At 36.7% G+C, this 25,318-nt stretch overlaps 1 protein-coding gene across 1 annotated transcript in view; it reads right to left on the minus strand.

Moving 5' to 3' along the window:
* The window catches only part of DCC (DCC netrin 1 receptor), a 1,180,955-nt gene that overhangs the window by 84,734 nt on the left and 1,070,903 nt on the right, over nt 1-25,318 (minus strand). The window contains exons 22-23 of the mRNA XM_082416529.1: nt 16,395-16,460; nt 7,193-7,355 (exon numbers count right to left, since the gene is read on the minus strand). Coding sequence (XP_082272655.1) covers nt 7,193-7,355; nt 16,395-16,460 — 229 coding nt within the window. The remainder of the gene's footprint in view (nt 1-7,192; nt 7,356-16,394; nt 16,461-25,318) is intronic.

The following is a 25,318-nucleotide window of genomic DNA, read 5'->3' on the forward strand; positions in this document are numbered from 1 at the left end:
GTAAACTACTCTCAGTGGAGACCCTGTAACCTGTGCAAGGCCACTGGGAATGGCTTTGGTGTCCCCATTACTGGATAAGATGCTTTGCACATATTAGGCAATTAATAAATGTTTAGTAGTGTGATCTGTTGAATTTTTCTTAACATTCTTTTTTCTTGTCTTTCCTGAAGCATATTGATGAGGAGAAAAACAAAGAACCTCAGACTTCATATCTATTTAGTAGTTTAGTGGAGAAATAATGCCGGGTTTTCTGCTCTACTATTCTCCCAACAACTATCTGCACTTCGCTGATTTCCTGGCAGCAGGCTCACACTGACTCTAGACAATGGTAATAACCCCTAGATCATTAACCCCTCGATCATTTTCTTGTGTTTAAGATAATAACTCTCTTGCTAACCATTTATTCCCTGAATTCATTTCCTTACACTTCACCTGCCCACAGGAAATGAGTCTGTAGCTCTTTATGTAATCCATTTCTGGTCACTTATTAGAACTTAATGTCATTTTCAAACTTGGAGATTTCACCCCATTATCTTTCTTTCTAACAAATCAAAATGCTAAATAACTTAAACCCTGGTGCCCATATGACTGCATACAGAGACACACCAGTTCCCAAATCCAGGACAAGATCATCAGAACGTCCATGATAACTCAATATTTAAATAGCTTGTGGTGGGCTTCCCTGGCGGCGCAGTGGTTGAGAGTCTGCCTGCCAATGCGGGGGACACGGGTTCGAGCCCTAGTCTGGGAGGATCCCACATGCCGCAGAGCGGCTAGGCCCGTGCGCCACAATTACTGAGCCTGCGCATCTGGAGCCTGTGCTCCGCAACAAGAGAGGCCGCGATAGTGAGAGGCCCGCGCACCGCGATGAAGAGTGGCCCCCGCTCGCCGCAACTAGAGAAAGCCCTCGCACAGAAACGAAGACCCAACACAGCCATAAATAAATAAATAAATAAATAAATAAATAAATAGCTTGTGGTAAAGAAGTTTGTCAAATAATTTTTGAAACTAGAAGGAAATGATGAATTCTGGTTTCCCTTGCTTACATTCATGCCTTATTCATTCATTCATTTACCAGTCCCCATGACTTCAGTAACAAGCATCCCCAGGTGTATTCTATTAAAAAAAAAGTTCTAAACCTGACTGAGGCAGAACCTTTTTAGTATGTTATGATTTACAACCTCCATCTGGAAAGAAATTATTATTCCTGATGAAATTCATAAGCATTTTTCTGGTGGATTTTAATCAGATCAAGACCTCTTCTGAGAAGCTGTTTATCTACCTAGCTGACAGTCATCAAGAATATAAATATCCCCATTTTTTTAGATTCTTTTCGCATATAGGTCATTACAGAGTATTGAGTAGAGTTCCCTGTGCTATACAGTAGGTCCTTATTAGTTGTCTATTTTGTATGTAGTAGTGTGTATATGTCAATCCCAACTTATCCCCCCCTTTGTAACCATAAGTTTGTTTTTCACATCTGTGACACTATTTCTGCTTTGCAAACACTCAATTCAATACTCTGTAATGACCTATATGGGAAGAGAATCTAAAAAAGACTGGATATATGTACAACTGATTCACCTTGCTGTACTGCAGATACTAACACAACATTGTAAATCAACTATAACCCAATAAAAATTTAAAAAAAAAGAATCTAAAGAGCTCTAGCAGACTTTATTTCCTTTCTGTATATATTCTATGAAAGACCATCTAACCACTTCTGCTTTCTATAATGTCTCTTATCAAGAGAGAAAGCTTTGGCCTTGGAGAGGCCTCCTTTCCCTGCTGGTAGTAGCCCAGTGGTCCATATAGCAGGGTTGTAATAAAACTGACATTTGCTCATAACTAAATTGTGTGAAATTTGTCCTAAAACCTGTAGGAACAGCTGTTACCCCAACCTTTTGTCCATCTGCTGGTTCCTTGACATAATCACTGCTGCCCGTTTTGGTCCACAGTTCCTCTATCTCACCATTTGGAATCTTCAAAATCTGTATGTAGGCGAACCCCGTGCAATGGTTCCTAAAGTGTGGTCCTTGGACCAGCAGCATCGGCATTACCCGGGAACCTGTTAGAAATGCACATTCTCAGGCCCCACCCCATCAGAAACTTGGGAAGGGGGTCATGAGGCCCAGCACTCTGTGTTTTAACAGCCCTTGAGAGGAATCTGATGCACCAAAACTTTGAGAAGCACTGTCTTAAGTGAATGATTTGGTTTTGTCTGTTTGTTTTTATTATAAAGCTAGTTTCTTCTATTCGACGTAGAATATGTCACGTTTATCCCTCCCACACACACACCTTTTCTAACAGGTACCAGTAATCTTTTGGCTTCCAAAAATAGCTGCAGGATAGGAGGGTCTTTTCCCACCCATGTATTCTTGAATAAAGGCAAAGCAAGGAATCTTCCACGGCTCTCTTTGCTCTTTCTCATACTGTGGCAAAGCTTCCAGAGCATAATCAAATTATGGCGGGTTTTGTTCATTAGTTTTATCTATCTATGTATCTCTGTATCTCTGTATCTATGTAACTATCTATCCATCTATCTATCCATCCATCCATCTATCTGATCTTGCTTCTGCCCACAACGCCTTCACAGTCCTCTTTACTTACAAACTACTTATCCTTTAAGATTCCCTTCAAGCCCGTTTTCTTTAGGAAACCTTCCTGACCACTTTAGGTCTGTGTAATCTTAGAATAGCTACATCATTTCCCTGGTCTCTCTCTATACCACTCACTTTGCATTGATCACTGTTTGTCTTATTGGGCTGTCCAGATGCTCCCTGTGTGTGAACTGGTTTCCTCCAGTGATACTGGAGCAAACTCTCTTTACTTCCTTTCTGCAACATCACCCATTGTTTTACAACATGTATCCACTTGTTTATTCAGTGAACATTTATGGAATATTAAATGTGTCGAGAAGTATGCTAAGGACTAGAAATGCAAAGATCAGTGAGACAGTGGGAGTTTAATAAATGAATGAAAAAAGGCATGGCTTCTGCATTGTTGGAGCAAAGAGCATGCACTGGGGCATGGCAGGGAGGAAAGCTGAAAAAGTAGAGGGGACCAAATCATAACAGATACATTTAAACTATCAGTAAGTCAGTGGGAATTTGCAGAAAGGTTTTTAGCTCAAGAGTTAACATTCATCAGATTTGTTACTTTGTAGATCACACACCAAGCACATAGAAATCACTTGAATCGAATGATAAAAACGTGTCATTGTTTTTTTTTAAATTTTCCTCCATCCAAATCTTTCCCAAAGCCTTCCAGCCTCCTAATTATCTATACTGATTATTTTTACTCTACTGACTGCTACTAAAAACAAAACAAAAAACTTATATTGGAAAGCCAGAGAAAATATGTCCTAGATACTCAAATAAACCTGCCTTTTCTGAGATGGAACTAAGATATATTGACGTCTTAAGTGGTTGTCAGTTAAAATCCTTGTGTGGTGAATACTGAAAACCAATGAAATGTTAAAATTTTGAAAATCAGTGAAAGTGACCTATAGTAAAGTACAATAGATTTCATTTGAGTTGAAACATTTGATCCTCAGTACTGAAGATGATTACTTTTGTTAAGATTTGAATGTGTGTGGATATTTAAAACTTGCTGTGTACACGTCAAATCAAAGAGGAGGCTTAGTTAACTGGTAATTTTACCATGTAAACCTTGAATTTGATTTACACATTTAAATTTAATGTATTCAGACAAGTTGTTGACCATCTACCCATGTGTTCATGTGATAACCATGTGTCCAGAATTTCCAGGATAGCCTCAATGTCAAATATTTTTTTCTTTAGTATCTGTAGATACATTCTAACTTATCAAAATACACATTCTACATTTTGGCCAGGAAAATATTATTACTCTGTTAAAAAGCACCAAAATCCCCCATCAATTTAAGCTTTATTAAAACACAAATTTTCAATATTATGATATTCTACTATAATCTCACTAATTCAGAGTGTGTAAGGGAAGTCTCTTCAAAGTGGTAAAAAAAATTTTAAATTAATAGCTAAAAAGAAATGCAGTTATTTTTTTTTTTTTTTTAATTAATTAATTTATTTATTTATTTATTTTTGGCTGTGTTGGGTCTTCGTTTCTGTGCGAGGGCTTTCTCTAGTTGTGGCAAGCGGGGGCCACTCTTCATCGCGGTGCGCGGGCCTCTCACTATCGCGGCCTCTCTTGTTGCGGAGCACAGGCTCCAGACGCGCAGGCTCAGTAATTGTGGCTCACGGGCCTAGTCGCTCCGCGGCATGTGGGATCTTCCCAGACCAGGGCTCAAACCCGTGTCCCCTGCATTAGCAGGCAGACTCCCAACCACTGCGCCACCAGGGAAGCCCAGTTATTTTTATTTCATGTGAATTTGAAGCTAAATGCTACCATGTGATTTTGTAATTTAGTAGTAGTCCGTGGAGAATTTTAGTGGTAGAGGGTTGACAGAAAGTATTTAGTCCCATTTCTTATTTGAGGAAACCAATATTCAGACTAGCTCTTCCCTTAGGTGTAATTAAATACTATTCATTTAATTAAAGAAGTGGTAGAATCAGAACTAGAACTTGGGTTCTAACTTCTGTTAGTTATTTTATAACATAAAAAGAAAACCTTACCAACTAGAATGTGAGTCAATCAGATAAGCTAGCTCATTACCTCATTACATAAATCACAGAATAAAATGCGTAGACACTAACTTGAATGAAGTATTACTGATAGTACACAAAAATATGTTTCAGATCCATATGGATGTAATTCAAGTCCCCCAGTAAAACACAAAGACAATTTACATTCTTCAGCAGTCCTAGATAAAGAGATATTGAAGAAGCACATGGATATTTCCTACTTCACCTTATTAATTACATTAAACTCCCATTTCTGAGAGCCCTGTAATGGACATTATTTCTGTTTCAAATTAGAATTGATTTTGCTTTCATCTGCATTATTTACTTTATTCTACAAAGTTCAGTGGTGGTGGTATGGGGGAGGAGGAAGGAGCTCTCAATGAAATCAAGAAAAGCTAAACTAAAACTCAGAAATATCTTAAAGGAGAGTTTTTCTTTTTTTCTTTTTCTCTCTTAACATATACAAACAAAGAGATCAGGATGAATGCCATTGGGCCTCTTACTGAAGAAAAATATATGAAGCTAAATTTTGAAAATATGCCAAGTAAATATTAAGAGACTTTGGGAGTGCGGTGAGGAAAAACCCAAGCGGCAGTAGCATAGGAGCTATAGATTCACTTTCTTTGGGTTTTCAGTCATTCATGGAGTGGTTTATTCTTTCAATCATTCCCTAATTTTAAAAACAAGTGATACCCAGGGGTCAGCCTCTACTCTTTCTAACAAAGTACTTAGGGTGGGATTTAGGACAATTTGAGAGTTTCCCAAAATAGCACCAAATCCCACTTTTGCACATGGAGAAGACTAGCATTTTCTCTGTGGAGAAACAACATAGGTCCAGGAGTTCAGTTCATCAAGTCAATATAACCCTCAAACATTCTTCTAACAATGATGAAAATGATCAAAACAAAACAAAACACCTCACTACAGATGGTTTAGTTAATTCAATTCATTTTGTGAACGCATCCATGTTTTTAAAACTGTCATGAAATAAGGCCAGAAATTGCTGCCCTCCCTGCTTCCATTTCTGTGAATCTTTCTCAGCTCTGCCTCAGAGACCTGCAGCTTTGATTTTTCACCATTCTTTGTTTACAAAAGCCCTTTCCTGGGATTGCTGGACCAAGAGATTGTTCAACGACTTAATCACAGTGATTTTCCCCCAGAGCCTTACCAAGTGCCCAGCACTCTAGAAGCTCAGTGGGCGATTATGACTTCCCAGATGCTTACACAGGAGACCCACCTTATTAATCTCATTCTGTCTGGTTCCCTGTTCGGAAACAATGGACCAGCACACCAGCTATCATCAGCTTCAAGATAGTCCAGTCAAATGAATGCAGCTGGATATAAAATTTGACCTGTCTTCTAAATAAATGAAATGCAAAGACTGCATCTGTACCCTATGTTACTTTCTTTAGTATGTACATCTTCCTGTACCCTGTTACTAAATACTTTACTTCAAAATGCTGGAAGATACGCTAGAAATCAACAAATAGGGTCACAGCATTTTTAAAAAGAGAGAAAGGCTGAGTTATTACCAGGGGAAGAGGGAAAATTATTTGCTAGAGAATCTTTCTCCAGCAATGCGTATGGTATACAGTTGTCAAACCAGCCACCTATGGGCCCATGCCTCAGACTTGCAGAACACCATGCCTCAGGCCAAAAACAAACAAAAATTAAGGAAAGAGCCTATTGTAGCCAATCCAGTGAGAATAGCACAGCTGAAAAATACATATCATGTTGGATTTGAAAAGTGCTAGAGAGGCAGAAAATAACCAGAAGGTTATTGCTGATTCCCACAACTGGCTGATACAAGGTTAATATGCTGTTTATGGGGTATCGCTGGGAGGGGATAAGCTGAATTAAAACCCCTTTTCCATTCCAAACTTTGTACTTTGATATATCTTTCTCTGCATGTGTTATAACCTAGAGCTGCACGATATGAAAATATTTTTAAACCCCTCAAAATTTTTAATTTCTGAAAATCCACCATAGCCAGGAAATATGAACCATTTTGAATTTCTGGAATCTCTCGTCTATCCTAACTACTGCCTCCAAACTAAACATTCCATAGTATTATAATTACGTTGAGTTTGGTAGTCTATACTTAGTCATTCATGCAACAAGCATTGATTAAATGCCTACAGGCCTTCTTGCCAAAAGGGATACGTAAATACTTTTAGAGGAATACACATCTCCAATGTTTTATACATAACTGCAGACAGAGGGCCATAAGCAGGGACACGGTGAAGTCCACTGTCTAAGTGTTACTTAAGGAATACCTGCTCTCATTTGAAAGGAAGAATCTGGTCTCAAGAAGTAAAATCAAACAGAAATGCAGAGTGAGTGTTCAGGTGGATTCTACTATTAATTCTGCAAGCCTAGTCCTCACCCTCTTAAGTTATGGGCCTGGAATGGACAAAGGCAAGATTTTGCCCAGCTCTGGAGAGGAGATAAGGAACACGTAGTGAATTATGGAAGCACACAGGAAGAGAGCCGTCAAAAATCTAACTCAAAAAGATGGTAGTCAGGTCAAGCAGTGACTTCTCATCTCTTGGGAACTAGCTGTTACCTACTTTCTCTGCTGGGCTGAAGAACGCCGGGTGCAAATCACAGCCACGATCACCACCACCAGCACTGTGATGACGCCAACGGTGACCACAATAATCACAAGTAGGTTGCTGTTCTTCTGAGGAGTGACGCTGCCATGTGGGGGGTGCATCTGGCCAATGGGTGGCTCTGGGAAAAGATAGGCAAATGAAGATCAGGTTTAGGGAGATGTGACAGCCCATGGCTTATCAAGCTCGGTTAAGAATTCAAAGAGTTCCTATTGTTCTGGGCATTCCTGAAGCTGGGGAAAAAGCAATGAAAAATGAGAGGAAAGATCAAATTATCTACCCAAGATAAATGAAACCAATGTTCACATGGAAACTTTCATAGGAATATTCACAGCAACGTTATTCAGAATCACCAAAAGTGGGAAACCCCAAAGCCATCAACTGATGAATGGATAAACAAGTGTGATATATACATACAATAGAATACCACCCAGTCTTAAAAAGGAATGAAGTATTGATACATGCTACAAAATTCATGTACCTTGAAAATGATATACTAAGTGAAAGAAGCCAGACACAAAAGGCCACGTATTGTACAATTCTACTTATATGAAATATCCAGAATAGGCAAATCTACAGAGACAGAAAGTAGATTAGTGTTTGCCAGTGGATGTGGGGAGAAGTGAATGGGGAAACACTGCTAATGGGTAGAGGGTTTCCCTTTTGGGGTGATGAAAATATTCTAAAACTAGATAGTGGTGATGGTGGCACAACCTTGTGAATATGCTAAAAACCACTGAATTGTGCACTTCGAAAGGGTAAATTTATGGTATGGGAATTATATCTCAATGAAAAAATATAATTAAGCTATGGTATTGAGTAGAAAGTGGTGAAGGCAGGAGGCGTGCTGCTTTGAACGATAAGAATTCCAGTATGACAAGAATCAGAGAAGGCTGAGAAAATACTATTTACTCGATGCTGTGAAAGACAAACTATTTGACACCAATCACTCATACTTTCCATTCCTTTTAAGAAGCTATCCATAAAGCACATTTAATTTTCAACCTGTCAAGGGTGTATGAATCCCATTTAAAAGCAGCCACAGGGTTGGAAAGAGTGTCATAAAGTCCTAAGATAAATTTTTCCTGTGTTGCAACTGTACCTCATGGTAAACAATATTTAGGCAAAAATAGAATGATAATTTGCTTATGTAAGCAAGAATGACTAATGACCCTTTAAATAGCTTTCTTTAAACCCTCAGTGATTAATCAGTTAGAAAGATTCTGATTTATGTCATATTTACTATTACAAGCTACAAAATTCTAAAAAGTATATATTAGCATATAGTTTTATTTATAAATAATTTTAAAAATAGCAGAAAGCAATGAATTTGGATGTTTTCCTAGATCTAAAATTTGAATGAGTTTCTTTAACAACCTATATTAGCTTTCTATACCCCTTGAGCAAAATCTTTAGGCCTTTTGTACCTCAGTGCCTTTACCTATAAAATGGAAATAATAATATTTATCATATGTAGTTACTGTCAGAATTAGAAAAAATAGACAAAGCAACTATCTCAGCAACTATCTGACACAGTGTAATTGCTTATAATATCATTATCCTACTGAAACATTAAATAAAATATTGCCTAAATTAATAATCTACCATATCATTTGGGATACTTTTGGTGTGGACTTCCAAACTATTGATACAAACTTTTTCGAAATAATATTCAATGTGAAAGATAAATTAACTTGTTTTCATAAGTGAATATAATAACCCAGCACTTGCCTCAAAATTGAAACACTATCTTTTGACAAGTTATCTAAGAATCATTGGGTTTTTTTTTTTTTTTTAAAAGATAGTCACCTAAATTTAAACAAATTATTGCTGATTCAATATTGTTGGGGAAAAAAAATAAGTGCTACCAACATAACTTGAATCTCAGGGGCGGGTAACTCATCAAGTTTTTACACAGCACTTTCTGCTAAAAGATTCCGATTATAAATGAAAGAAATAAGGTTCCCTTGAAGTAATTTTTTCATTTATTACAAAGGAATGAGGCAAGTAATGAAAGGTTAGAACTTTCTGTGTCATAGTTTTACTTACAATTTAAAAAGTCATGTTACAGTAGTATCTCAATATGCCCTTTCTGTTCTTAATAAATTAATTGATTGGAATAAATTAACCTTTTATGTGAGAGCGTACAATGGAGGCCGTTGGGGATCTCATGGATTTTATTAGCTTAACTTAAATTTAACAGTTCACCATTTCTGACAAACTTAGTTTGAGTCATACCTGGCAGTAACACTGTATGAATATTTTTTAAAACCATGTAAATTGGAATTTTTCAAATTTTTGCTCTTCTTTCTTTCTTTCCACCTAGGAAGATATCATGCTCCAAATCAGAAAATAATGACTCTGGATTCTGCTGAGCTTTAGATTACGTGAGATATTGATGTCATTTGCCTCATAGAGTTGGGTTCATGAGGGCTCCCATTATAAATCTTTGATTCCAGGCCTTTATGACTTCCTCATAAAAGTTCCATCAGTTTAAAACTTGGTTTTCAAGATCTTTCATTAATTTCCCAATCTCCATTCAAAGGCTGACTAATCAGAATATCTGACATTGAACAGGCAATAAAGAAAGTCAAGTGCAATGGTGTCTTTAGATGGAGTCGATCCATGTTATTTGCAGTAGTTGTGTTCTATAAAGACATCACAAATACTAAATTAGGGAATACAAAGTATTGCTTCTAGAGGAAACACAGTGTCATGTTCCTGGGAGCCTCTGGTCACTACCTTTTTATCAACCAATCAAAGCACAACCTTGTTTCATGTGGGTTTCTGTTTAAAGGTGCCTTATTTAATATGTAATGTTGATTCATTAACATTGAACTCATAGCCAACAGCGCTATAAATTCATGCCTGAGTGAAGCATAATTAACACACATATTTTCTCCATCACACACATCAGCCTTTAATGTTTAGGAACACTAGAAAGCACTTCATCACCACATTTAGGGACAGCTTTAAACAGTGAAACCACCAACAAAAACCCACAAAAATGTGAAAAATTGGCACTAAATGTAGTGCCGAAAGGACACATCCATGGCATGAGAGCTGAACCATCAAGGCAGAACGTCACCTTGTTCCAGCTCAGCTGAGTTTGTGAGCACTGGGCCGCTCAAATGTCTGGCTGCTCTGCACACGTCCAAGGATGATCATAAAAGCACCATAATTATTGGTTTTGGGGGTTAGAAATAAAATTTTAGAGAGTAGGTAAATTCATGAATAGAGAACCTGCAAATAATGATGATCAACCATATATCTAAATATATTAAAAGACTGCTCCAAATTAGGAAAAAATTTAGAACTCACAAATCTAGATTGTGTAGGTAAGAGTTCTGGGAGATAGCCTGACTCCAGAAGGGGCAAGGTGACCTTTGCCCCCTTTCGGAAGCTGAATGGTGTAATTCAAAGGCTTACAAATCTCCTCCAGGGCACTGTGATTATTTCATGAGATAACGGATGCATCACACTGACCACACACCCTGGCACAGAGTTGGTGCTCGACAGACATGATGCGGCCCAATATATTTCGTTCTATGTGATTTTTCCAAATTAAAGAAAAATACAGTATCCTAATTCATCTGTTCCTGGTGTTAGCCTAAGAGTGTGGGTATCCAACGTCTGAGTAATCAAGACCTAGATATGTTTCATTAAAATCAGTGAGAAGGGAGTCACATTTTTTAAACATCACATGAGCATTCCATCCAACTTAATTTTCATGATATCTGATCACCACAAATGATTTCATCCTTTTTATACTAAATTTAATAAAAGCAAACATAGATTTCATAATCTGTTGGGTCTAAAGTCTTAGTAATGATTAGAAAATTGGTTTAGCGTAACTACTAATTAGGTCTTTAATTTTTATGATACTTGGTAGGCTTTAAAAAATATTTTATGTGTCTTATCATATTTGCCCTCAAAAATTCTGCAGTAGGCTCATGGATAGACTGGTACTCTGAGTGCTTAACTATCACATAGAACACAAAGCCATGTATCGAATCCAGGAGTCCTGGCTCCCATGTTGAGAACCTGGTCTCATTGCCACAATAGCTGAGCCCTGATAGCTACACAATATCAATAGGCAGGTAAACAATGTGAATATAAGATTGGCAAGTTCAGTTCTGGGGAGACAAATAGATCCAATGAAAGCTTCTAGTTGGGAAATTAACTTCCCTTCCATGATTACAGTGTTCTCCGAAAACGGTTTTGTTATTAGAACACTTTCAGCTCAACATAAGTCTTCATAATTTCACAGGCCTTTGAATTTGAACATTCATATGGCATTGAATATTTCAAAGCATTTCACCCTGAAATAAGGTACTATATAGTCAATCAGCTGGAAGAGATCGCACAGATAATCTAGCCCAGTGTTCCCTAAAATGAAATATTAATCACCATTATGGGGGAAAAGCTTCCTTGGTCAATTAAGTTGGAAAACATATTTTTTCCCTCAAATATCAGAATTTTGAACATGCTAATGTGAACTGTGCATTGCCAGGAGAGGTAGCGCAGAAATGGCAGAGAATGTATTGAATTATTCCATAAATAAGATCCAATTGGGTGCTGTGGATATGATGTTGTGATCAAAATATGGGTAAGTGGTAATTATATGATATGATGGAAGTGTTAACTATGGTTGTCATCATTCTGGATTATTTAAGTGGATCAAATCAGCTCATTGTACACCTTAAACTTACACAATGTTATATGTCAATTATTTTCCAGTAAAGCTGGAGGCAGGGGGAAAAGCCATGAAAGGATTCAAGTAGGCAAAAAGAAACAATATGAGATAAGACATATACACAGTTGTGAGATAGAGGCTTGTCCAACTAGTTGGACCAGAGAAGAAAAAAAATTCCTATGTATTAAATGTTCTGTCTTCCATTCCTGAAACATGTACCCCATCTGGGTCACTGTGACATGAATAGAATGTCAGGTTACTTCTCACCTGAGATCAAGGCATAGCCAATAGAAGGGAGTTGTGAAAGCTCCATTTCTGAGCTATTTTTCTGGAAGGGTGGAGAAGGAAAAACAGCCAGGCTATGAAACCATTAGAATGTAGTTATGGGGCCACATATATATCATTTCCTAATAATGTGTATGTCATGGTCTTCTTGTATATTGTGTAGTTTGAGAATAATTTCCAAATTAACATATTGATTGCTCCCTACCAAAAAAGAGTGGGGCATAATTGTTGACCTCATGGAGCTTACAATTCACTGGACAAGATTTACATTAAACAAATCATGAAGCAAATAAACATAACATTACCACTATAGTTGGTGTTTTAAAGAAAAGTAGAGTTCAGGTAGAAAGATATAACATGAGGATGTGATACGAGGTCATTGACAGAGGAGGGAGGTCATGAAAGGCCTCATTATAGAAGCGACATTTAAGCTAAATTATGAACTGTTGCTAGGAGTTAGTTCTTGTTCCTTTACAAGGGAACTGAGAGCAGACCGTGTGTGTGTCTGGAACATTGGGAGCAAAAAGAAAATGGCACAAAATGAGGCTGAAAAGAGAAACAGGACCTTGTTCACATGAGCCCTGTAAATCACATTCAGTTATCCTCGGTAAAATCACAGATGGTTTAAGAGTTTTCAGCAAAGAAGTGACAGGCTTGATTTGTTCCAAGGAGACATCTCTTCCCTCTGCGTGGAGAGGGATTGGTGGTGGAAAAATAGAGACCAGCTAAGAGGATATCGAATTCTCCAGGTGAGAGTTGATGATAGCTTAAACTGAGATGGTGGCAACTTCAGTCAAGCAAGGAGGACACGTTCACAATATAGTTTGAAAGTAAATGAATAAAGCAGATTGCACTTGGGGCAGGAAAGAAAGGAGGAGTCAGGTTCAGGCCTCAGCAATATCCTTATGTCTAGGATGAGGGAGAGGGTGAAAGGGCAGGTAGGCTCAGTAGGGCAAGAACAAAAGTTCAGTCTTGAATATGTCAGAGTTGAGATCTTATGATGAATTGTAAAGAGGCAGCCAGAAGGTCTGTATTAGATATATAAATGTGGGAGCTGGCATATAGATGGAATTTGAAGCCTGGGAGGAGATGAGATCACCAAGCTCAAGGGTATAGAGTGAGCAGAGATGCTCTCTCAAGACTAATCCTCTAGTATTCAGGTAGAAGGCGAGGACCTGGCAAAAGGAAGTGAGTACCAAACAAGTTTCCCAATGATTACTTGACAATGGAACACTTTTTTTCTCAGAGATTCTCAGGGGACCCATGTACCTTGGACCAACCTTTGGGGAATGCTAATAAAGATCAGTGGCTGTTAACTGGGGAGACTTTGCCCTCCAAGGGGAAATTTGGCAATGTCTAGAGACAGTTTTGGTCGTTACAACATGGTAGAGGGGAAATACTACTGGCATCTAGTGGATGAAGGCCAGGGATGTTGCTAGACATCCTACAGTGCACAGGATGAACCCAACGACAAAAAAATTATCCAGTCCCCCCAAAATTATCCAGTTCCAAATGGCAATAGTTCTGTAGTTAAGAAACCCTGATCTAGCTTAACACTTTCTATGTTCAGATGTAAAACAGAGATCCTGAGAGTTTAAGTGACTTGATTCACACATTTCTAATCCATGGCAAAGTCAGTTCTAGAACCTGGGGTTTGGGATTAGTCTGAGGGCCTTAACATCATTTCAGATAGATAATGTTTAGATAGTAGGTGGGCAGAGCTTCTTGTAGACTAGAGCTTGAGACCCCTGGGACACTCTAATTATCTTTAATTAAAGGAAATCAAAACTAGAGGGAAAATCATGGCTTTTTCTCCTAAACACAAAGTCTAAGTCATGTTTTACAGAACAGCTAATACAATTCTAAATATACAAAAATTAATAACAATTTTTAAATAATGCTTTACCAAAATATCAACACCTATCAAACTTAAGTTTTCAAAGGTTGAAATCAATATAACAATGCTTTTGCAGGGTTTGTAGATTTCTTTACCAAAATTACTAATTTTGAAAATTTTAGGAAAAGCTACCAACAAAAAGAAATTGGTGATTTATCTTCCCCAATGAAAAAAGGACTGGATTGAAGTAATTTTCACTTGTGTTATCCTTCATACAAATATAAACTACAAAATCACATTTTCAGAAGTTGAAGATTTTCCTGCTTCAAGAATGTGGACCACAAAACTGAATGCATCGTATGGTAGTATTTTATGGTAGTAAAATACTACCATATCACCACATATTAGCTTTGATTCTACCTGCCACCAGAAAATAATTTAGGAAGCCTCTTCAGTTTCCTCAATTTAATTAAGGGCTTCCAACTTCAAGAGTAAACATGAACTATAGCTTTGTTTTTCTTTATTTGAATTCCAAGAGTGCTTTTTTAAAACAGTGACACATTGTAAGAGAAAGTAAATGATTAGCAAGGTCTAAATTTATTTGCAAGTGGCTTGAGTATCCTGACAATAAACCATTATTCTATTACAATTCTTTGAAGGATGAATCCAGAAGTATAAGGAGAGATAGGAAACCTCTCTAATTCTGTCACTACATGAGGGGATGTATGAACTTTTCATTGTATATGAGGTCCAAAAACTCAAGAAATTTCAAGATTTTTTGTTCTTATTTATGCAGCCTACTTAGCAAAGGTGTGGTGGGGTTAGAGTTTTATCAGTCAAGCTTTCACTTATATACATAATTCAAAAATATACCCCCTTCTTAAGGTATAAGACGTTAGTAGAATTTTAATTAGGAAGGTAGAGTTTTCAGATGCCTTTGCTGATTTGCTTGTAAGAGCCCAAGCTAAAGGCAAATTACATATTTAGTATCATTTACTGGATAGCGAAATAGAATAGGAAATAGATTAAGTATGCCCGCTACCACCCGTGCCTCTCTGAGGTTATCAAGTCACCTTAATTAATTGTGTAGCCTGTAATAATTAGTTATTCCAGTAGGGATTCTAGAAATGTTTCAGGTACTTTGTTCATCCCATTCATTTAACAGGAAATGCCTAAAACATCATTAAGTGTTGCAGAAAATTGAGAAGGGGTAATGTCAACAATCTATCTAAACTGGCTCAAAGTCATTGGATGTCATTCATCTATTTTATCTACATGACTTTCTCCTGTGAGATAATGTATATCAGATCAAATTTAATTACAATTATATTTCTCACTAGGAATCTTAAATAGTAAAAAAATAAAATAAAGTGACATGCATTTCTCTCAATTACTGTCATTCTCTTCATCTGAAGTTTGACTCCTGTGAAAAGAAAAATCCTTATCTGTTGACTTATCTGTTAACATCAGATTTGGGCTGAGGTTTCTTTTCAATCAGAGAATTCACTTTCTTTTGAAGGCAAGTTCAAATAGTCCATAGCAAACTTCTAAACTTGATCCAAAATTAGGATTGCCAGATTTAATAATTAAAAATAAAGGAGGTTCAGTTAAATTTGAATTATTTCTAGTTGCCTACAGATATGTACACTGAGATGCCTATGTACGTTGAGATGGTAATCCCTTGCAATATTTTTCTTTATCTCAGATTCATAGGCAATCACAAAGGATTCAAATTTTACTGGGCCTCCTGTATTTTCAGTTGTTCCATTTGTCAATTCTATCCAAGATTAGTGTTCTTTAGGACAAACAATTTAAGAGAGTATATTGTTCTGTGTCTTTGGCTTACATTTGCTTCACCTGTAACATACATAACCACTGCTCAGTAGTGGATGGAAACTGTGAGGAAATAATTATTCTTTCTCAATTGTCCATATTCCGATTGCCTCTTAATTTCCGGGCACTCTGACTCCTGAAAAAGTCCCAGTAACTTCAGTTTATGAAACTGAGTGGGTTTCAGTCACCTGTCTACAATAAAATTGTAGAACTATTTCAAATATATATAGTACTTTCAAACCTAGATAGTTAAGAGCCATGCATCATTTACAAAATTCTCTATGCTTGGACTTCTCTGACTGTTTTGTGTACTTGTCAACGCTCATCGGCATTGTCTCCTGGTGGAATATGCTCCAGGTTTGTTAATAACTTCACGTTCCTATTATTCCCACTAAAACCCTAAGTCTGGGGTTCTTGGCACTTGCAGTCAATAGAAAATTTGCCTCACTCTAGAATTAACAATTTTAATTAATATAATGAATCCAATAGAACCTAATTTATATACTTACCGTTGAGAGTGCTTCTATCAATCAAATTAGTATCAACTGGCCAATAACCTCCATCTCCATGGCGACCTGTTTATCGGGAAAATATACCAGAAAGTTAGTGGACCTGCAACATGAAAGCACAAATGAAACAGAATAGACAAAAACTAACAAATATTTAAAAATACACAAACAACTGAATAAGACTATTTTGTCCACTTCAAAGAAAGCCTGAAAAGAATGACACCATTATACTTTGCAAGAAAATGTTATTTTCTATGCATGAGAAAAATCTGTCACAAAAATACTCTTTTAAACAAGCTAAATTCAATTCATCACTGAAAAGCTGACCCCCTCTCCTTTTTTCCTCAATACTCTTGTTAATGTGTCACCAATAGGTACAGCACCAGTGTTAGTGTAAGCGTTGCTGTCTTGAACATCTCAGAACAGAAGGAGTGGTGGTGTTGGCTCCTAGAGTGACAGAGCCCACCTCCTTCATGTTACAAGAGGTCCAGTCTACACTGCTGCCATTGGACATGACTTTGTGGCAAACTATCATTATTACTGTACCAGGGGACAGTACTTTTTGCCTTATAACTGGGCTTTGAGTAGGCTTTGTGTTATGTGCCAAATAGGTGCCTGGGAATGAGCTATTGGATATGGAATAAAGAGTAGGGGGCGTGTCACAGCCCACGTGGTCTGAATATTTCTTATAAACACACCAAGAAAGAAGGAAGGTTTCTCTAGTAGCACACATTTGGAACCACTGCCTTCTATTAGGTGTTCAACAGTTGTAAAAGTAGTCTTTAAGAGAAATGACCCAGAAATTAACCAGAAATAATTATACTATCATCCATATTTAATTAATAGTTTTTCACTACAGGTAATCCCCTTTTCTATTGGTACATTTGTAGAACTGTGATTATTTGGTTAGCTTTTGAGTTCTAGGATACCTATTCGAAAAAACATTTGGGAGTTGAATCTATACTCAAACATGTACAAGACTACAGCTAATTCTTTATACACTTTGGAGTGTTATTTGTGAAAGCAGTTATAATCAGTGGGTGATGTCGAGGAAGCCAGCTGGGGCAGCCAGCTACGATAACATTGGTTGTTTTTCTCACATGTATAGATTTTCTTTTTCTTTTTTAAGACTTCCAAGTCCTGCTCTTGTGACGTTCCTTTGCATACCAAACACTCTTCTTAATAAAGCTTTTCCAAGAGCTCACCATTTTATTTGCAAAAGAGTTGTGAAGAAACAACTTAAATCTTGTTACCAGACCATGCATTCACAATTAAAAAAAATTCTTTCAATATTAAATCAGAGCTGAACTAAGAGTGTTAAGCTTCCAACAAGCAATGATAAATTAATTCAATCACATCATATTCTGTTTTCAGGGTAAACTGGTACATTTAAAATCTGCTGGCCAATGACTCTGGGTATATAAAGAAGTAGGAATTAGGATGGAGGCTCCAATGTGTGTGTGGGGGGGGGGATGATTGGGGAGGAGCAACTGAAATAAGCAGCAGTTGTGAAAATTTTGGGGGGTTGACTGATAAGCCTAACCCTTTTCCCAAATACCTTGCTTGTGTGACTCTGACACATCTGGGGTTTCAATAAGTGGAGGATAAGCTTTGCCCACGGGACATTGCCAGATCAACGTTGGAAGAAATGAAGTGAGACACAAGTTCTGCATGAATATTAAGATTACTTTTCTCACATCTGAAAGCAACTAGATTGCAAAGCAGCCAGCCAAAGAGATGCTAACAGCCCCATCATTTAGGCCACTAAAGCAATAAATGATCCCTGTTGGGAATATTAGATGTGTTCAGTTAACTTGGTAAATTTCATAAGCACTGATTAAGGGAAATAGAGAACTAATTAGGCTCTGGAAGACGAAAAGTCAGTTAATGCAAAGATATAAACTACTGTTGGATCCCAGAGGTCTTAAATTTTTTAATGGAGCATAAAACTGATAATAATCCATTCAAAATGTATTAAGTGCCTACTATATTCAAGGCACAGTCCTAGATCCTCAGGGAAAGGGTCATATAAAAAGATTTATCAGATATGGAACCTGCCATGACAGATAGAGTTGGTTCACTGTATCCAAATCCTATACAGGCCTATTTATGGTTAATATTAGCTAACTGCAGATAGTTTTTAACTTATTCTGACTTTAAAGATTTAAGAATAAATTAATTCTTACTATAAAATCACTATCACTGCATTGATTTGCTATTACTATAAAATCACTATTAGATTTAATTGAAAATGTTTTTCATTTATCTAGTATTATTAAAAGAACTACATGCAAATAAAAGATAATGTATTATTTTTAGTCTTACATTATAATTTGCACAATTAAATTTACCTTAAAATCCCTGAATTTCTTTTTTTGCTTATTATACTAAATCTCTAACATTTTTCAAAATTAAAAATTCCAAATAAGTAAATGAATACATGGATATCTAAATATGACATTTGTGGAAGTAATATAATACATTTCAATGTATATGCGTTTTATTTTTAATTATTCAAATAGAGTTCAATATAGTTAAAAAAACTGGGAATGGGTAGTTTCTTTTTTTTATTATGGAATTAGTAATATGATTTTACATGAACTCAGGAATCAAAATGTACTATATGAATATACTAATATATTCTACAGAATATAAAGAAGAACTCTTGTGTTACTAGGTACCCATATTTCCTTAATAATAGAAATGAGGGTGAGGAAAAGAATTAAGATGATAAAGAGTAATGAATTTATGTATCACTTAACCAACCATGTATTTCATTCAGATAATTTCATCAAAAAATCACTTCTTCCAGAAAGTTTTGATAACTAAAACAAATGTTTTCTACTTTTCAAAATGTTTTGAAACCAAAGAATGGTGGTTTCAGGAAGAAAAATAAAACCAAAAAATGATCCCATGTCTGACTTTAAAAAGAGAAAGACTGCGTCTTTTTAGAGTTATTCAAAATAGTTTAGATAGTTTTAAATTTATTTTATTTAGGTACCTCTAAGGAAGGTCCAAACCAAAAAATTCATGCTCTTCCCCTTGGTTTGCACTCCTAAAATATTATAAATGAAAGAGTCATTTAAAGAGTTACTTTTTCTATTTTATTTAAGGGATAGATCATCCTATTTTGGCAAGAGACATATACTCCCTTAAGCAAAAGCTAAAGTCTCCATGATTTCCCTGCCAGTTACTCTCTGGATTGAGGGGAAAATGGGCAGATGTAATATGAATTCCTTTAGGAAGTGTGCTTATTATTATATTTCTTGCTGCTTACCAAAGTGACATTTATACTCTGTTCTCAATACTTGATAAGTGACTAAACTGAATTAGAATACTTTGTAATGTGTTAATAATGTAAACACATTTGAAGTTACTACTATTATACACATTAATCTCTATGTTCTTGTTCTTACATTATCACTTAAAATATTGCTTCTGTATTTTTTTATTGTGGTGTGTGTGTGTGTAAAATTAAACAGTATAATGTTTACATTAAACTCCTACTTTTAGCATACATGGGCAGATGAAGAATATTCCCCATGATAAAAAATGTTTAGCACCTAGAAAAGATTAATTCAATTGGAATTTCAGTTCTAGAGTGGTTTTTCTGAGTGGATGTTTGTAAGTTCAGGGAGGAGTGAATGGAAAATTAATCTGCAGAGGACATGGAGAAAGCTGAACGTGGTAGTTCTAATCTATTTTTAATCCATCCTCCCTGAATGGGGCTAACAGAGGGTCCTTCAGAATGGCACCCACACAATCAACCCCAACATATGGACCATAATCTAAATCAAACGGACAGATTGGTTGTCTAACAAACATTCAATATATATCCTCCCAAGGATGCAGAGCACTGAGATATCGTCTTGATCTTAGAATTGGTTCTCTGAAAATAATTCCGGTGATAATGAAGGAAAGTGCATTGATTTTATGTCTTGTATACCAGTGGGTAAAGATAATGCATTGATGCCACATGGATACAGTTTTACTGTCCAATACACAGATCATATTGAGACACATTTAAAGTAGATGATTCTTCAGAGGCTGAAAAATGTGTCTAAGAGAGCGATTTACCATACAGTTAATACTGCTGACTTTGAACAAAGGCATCAGGGCATCTAAAAACCAGAAAGCAAAATCATAACCTATGCCTAGGATATTTCAAACATATATTAATAGAAAAAACTCATGAGCTCTTCTCACCCTCTCCTCAGGTTCAACACATTGTTTTCAAGTTAACATGAATGAAAATTCACTGATTAAAAGAAAGTACAATGTTCCTACTTCATATGTAAGGGCAGCTGACATGCCTGCCATATATTGAGGCCTGGTGCTCAACAAATACTGTGTCAAGTCTATGAGCAATAATTTTGGGGAATGCATTTGGTGACCTACTCTGAGTCAGACACAGTGCAAGAGAACCAAATATCCCATCGTCCATCTTTTCCTTGACCATGAGAGGCAGTTCTTTGGGAGTTCCAATTTCTGCCTTTCTGCCATAAAATATAAATATAGTAGACTATGAGGAGAAGTAAATTCATTTTCTAAGAATCCTCAGAAAGCAATCTAAAATACAAGATTACAATTTCACATACGAATGTTATGAACAGTGACCGTGTAGCTATTATGAAAACCAAGGCACTTTAAGAGTGATAGAAGGTGCTATTATCAATTTTGCCTGGACCCAGGTATCAATTAGGATACTCCTGGACAAAATGGAAATTATATTTATCCTAGACATGAACAATTTAACAAATAAACCCTTAATTCCTGGCTCTTGGTTGACATCACAGTTTGATTCTGGGTCCTGATTTCCTGAGGCATATGTGTAATCATTTGCAGAATGTGGCAAATGATGGGTAAAGAAAGTTGCCTGAGTGATGTTCTAAAGTAGAAAAAAAGTTTACAAACATTTCCCTCTTCTTCTTTTGCAAGCACCAAAATAAAAGCAGCACTAGGCCAGACCAACTGGTATCTGGATTTTTGAGCATGATGGCAAAGGTCAGCCAAAGAAAAGAGAAGAAAAAAACATGTGTGTGTATATATATATATATATATATATATATATATATATATATATATATATGAAATACATATATACACATGTGTATGTATTATGAAATATTTCAGAAGCACATTGGTTACTCTTATGAATTCTACCACCAGTCATTTTCAACATCTTGCAAGGGACAGTGGACTCAAAAGGCAAACACCAGGAGACCAAATTACCTGTCCAGATCAACAAGATCTTCTGCTCACAGGGAAGAAGTTGCCCTCGTTAAAGATTTCAGGTGAGGGGAGCCCATACATTCTTATCCATAGGACTTTAACTACAATTAGCCTGTGTCCATTTATCTGGTTGCAAATGAAAACTTGTCAACTGCTTCTGATCACACATGTCATAAGCTTCCACATATGAAAAGCTAAATAAGTTTATTAGTTATTGCAATTACTATTCACATAAGTTTAGAGTGAAACTTCTGTTAAAATTGAATCGTTAAGAGAATAAAAAACAAAGATGACTTAATAATATTACTGATATCTTGAAGCAGGATGGTCTCTGAACTGTCTCCACTCACAAGAATCTCCTTGAATGCATTCTTTCTTGTAGTGTATCTGGCATAATGGCCAGCATATGGGTCTAAGAAATCACTTTTAGATGCAGCGCAGTCTTTATGAAAATCTAAAAAGCATCCTGTTTCTCTAAACGTGGACACTTTCCTGGATGACTAGGTCTTCCCAAGAGCCAGTTCATTTACCAGATGCAACATGGAGGATGAGACAGTCTTGTGTGCATTATAAAGGAGAACTGTTCTCAAAGGCTACTCATGATCCACGAAAGCCTGCCCCACCTGGATGGTCCACAAGCTTATCCCAAAAGCAGTGTGAGGTATGTTTGTGTTTCAGCGAAGTTGCCAAGTAGTACACGGAGAAGTAACAGAAGAGCATGAATGCTCTTTTCTTCTTCAAGTGACTGCATGTTGGGAAGTTGCAACTATAGTATGAAAACACTAGAATGTGAGCATCCTGATGGCTGCACTGCTAGTATGTGTAAATAATAACACTGTTGGAGCACAAAATTTCTTCATTCATATGTCTGTCCATGCTCCATCCATCTAGTCAACAAATGTGTTGAGTGGACCACCCACTGTTCTAAGACTTAAGGATATAAAATGACTATTGCAGAGGCTCATAATTTAGTGAGGGGAAAATGTTAAGTGAGTAATAATAGTACACTGGAACCACTGGCATTTTTCACAGAACTAGAACAAAAAATTTCACAATTTGTATGGAAACACAAAAGACCCCGAACAGCCAAAGCAATCTTGAGAACGAAAAATGGAGCTGGGGGAATCAGGCTCCCTGACTTCAGACTATATTACAAAGCTTCAGTAATCAAGACAGTTTGGTACTGGCACAAAAACAGAAATATAGATCAATGGAACAGGATAGAAAGCCCAGAGATAAACCCACACACATATGGGCACCTTATTTTTGATAAAGGAGGCAAGCATATACAGTGGAGAAAAGACAGCCTCTTCAATAAGTGGTGCTGGGAAAATTGGACAGGTACATGTAAAAGTATGAAATTAGAACACTCCCTGACACCATGCACAAAAATAAACTCAAAATGGATTAAAGACCTAAGTGTAAGGGCAGACACTATCAAACTCTTAGAGGAAAACATAGGCAGAACACTCTATGACATACATCACAGCAAGATTCTTTTTGACCCAGCTCCCAGAGAAATGGAAATAAGAACACAAATAAACAAATGGGACCTAATGAAACTTAAAAGCTTTTGCACAGCAAAGGAAACCATAAACAAGACCAAAAGACAACCCTCAGAATGGGAGAAAATATTTGCAAATGAAGCAACTGACAAAGGATTAATCTCCAAGATTTACAAGCAGCTCATGCAGCTCAATAACAAAAAAACGAACAACCCAATCCAAAAATGGGCAGAAGACCTAAATAGACATTTCTCCAAAGAAGATATACAGATGGCCTACAGACACATGAAAGAATGCTCAACATCATTAATCATTAGAGAAATGCAAATCAAAACTACAATGAGATATCATCTCACACCGGTCAGAATGGCCATCATCAAAAAATCTAGAAACAATAAATGCTGGAGAGGGTGTGGAGGAAAGGGAATACTCTTGTACTGTTGGTGGGAATGTAAATTGATACAGCCACTATGGAGAACAGTATGGAGGTTCCTTAAAAAACTAAAAATAGAACTACCATATGACCCAGCAATCCCACTACTGGGCATATACCCTGAGAAAACCATAGGTCAAAAAGAGTCATGTACCAAAATGTTCATTGCAGCTCTATTTACAATAGCCAGGACATGGAAGCAATCTAAATGTCCATCGACAGATGAATGGATAAAGAAGATGTGGCACATATATACAATGGAATATTACTCAGCCATAAAAATAAATGAAATGGAGGTATTTGTAATGAGGTGGATGGAGTTAGAGTCTGTCATACAGAGTGAAGTAAGTCAGAAAGAGAAAAACAAATACAGTATGCTAACACATATATACGGAATCTAAGGGAAAAAAAAAAAAAAAAGGCCATGAAGAACCTAGTGGCAAGATGGGAATAAAGACACAGACCTCCTAGAGAATGGACTTGAGGATATGGGGAGGGGGAGGGGTGAGATGTGACAGGGTAAGAGAGTGTCATGGACATATATACACTACCAAATGTAAAATAGATAACTAGTGGGAAGCAGCCGCATAGCACAGGGAGATCAGCTCGGTGCTTTGTGACCACCTAGAGGGATGGGATGGGGAGGGTGGGAGGGAGGGAGATGCAAGAGGGAAGAGAAATGGGAACATATTGTATATGTATAACTGATTCACTTTGTTATAAAGCAGAAGCTAACACACCATTGTAAGGCAATTATACTTCAATAAAGATGTTAAAAAAAAATAAAAAAAAATAAAAAATAAAAAAAATAAAATAAAATTTGCTAGGAGGTAAAAAAAAAAAAAAAAAAAAAAATAGTACACTGGAATATCCAAAAGTTAAAAAATTATAAGTAGGTGACACAACGGAAAAACAGAACGATTGACTACTTCTACCTAGAAAAATGATGGAAGGTATTTCAGGGGTGATATCTGAGTTGAGAATTAAAGGATGAGTGGAAAGGTATCAGGTAGAAAAGAATGAACTGGGTAAGCTTAGAGAAATAGGCAGAGATGAAATAATGAAACTGCTTATATGCTCTATCAAAGTGTCTGGAATTTTTCTTATTGGGGACAGAGATCCACTGAAGGTATTTTAAGCAGAAAAGTGACCCAATTAAATATGCATTTAGGAATATTATTCTAGCTGAGTGTGAAGAAAAAATTAATTAGGAGAGACCGTTGTAATAAATAGGGTGAGAATAATATTAATTATGAATCCATGACGTAGACATTATTAGTTCCATTGTATAGATGAGTAAACTGTGGCTCAGAAAGACTAACTAATATACATACTCATTTTAAGTGGCTGAATCTGCCTGACTCTGATGATGATGATTTTATCCTTAGCGGGCAAATTAATAAATGAAAGACGAATGCGGAGTGAGTTGGACAGAAATTAGAGCACCTCCAAGAGTTTATGGTAGTGTGAGGGTTTAGTGGTGTGGGTGTGACTTGAGGTGGTGGCTCCACTCTCAATAGGGCACACAGAACACAACAGACTTTGGAAAAGAAACAAAATAGTTCTGTTTGTCACCATTCAGAGCACTGGGACAAATGAAGGTGACCCTTCAGAAGAGGCGTAACAGAAGTCGACAAATAAAGCTAGGAAAACTCTTTGAAGATGATGGATATTGAAGCCTTATTCCTATTCCAGATTTTTCTTTCCTCTCCCTGACCCCCACTCTCACGACTCCTCCTCCCCGCAAGCAAGAC

This window comes from Balaenoptera physalus, assembly GCF_965194825.1.
Source record: "Balaenoptera physalus genome assembly, chromosome: 12".
Lineage (NCBI taxonomy): Eukaryota > Metazoa > Chordata > Mammalia > Artiodactyla > Balaenopteridae > Balaenoptera > Balaenoptera physalus.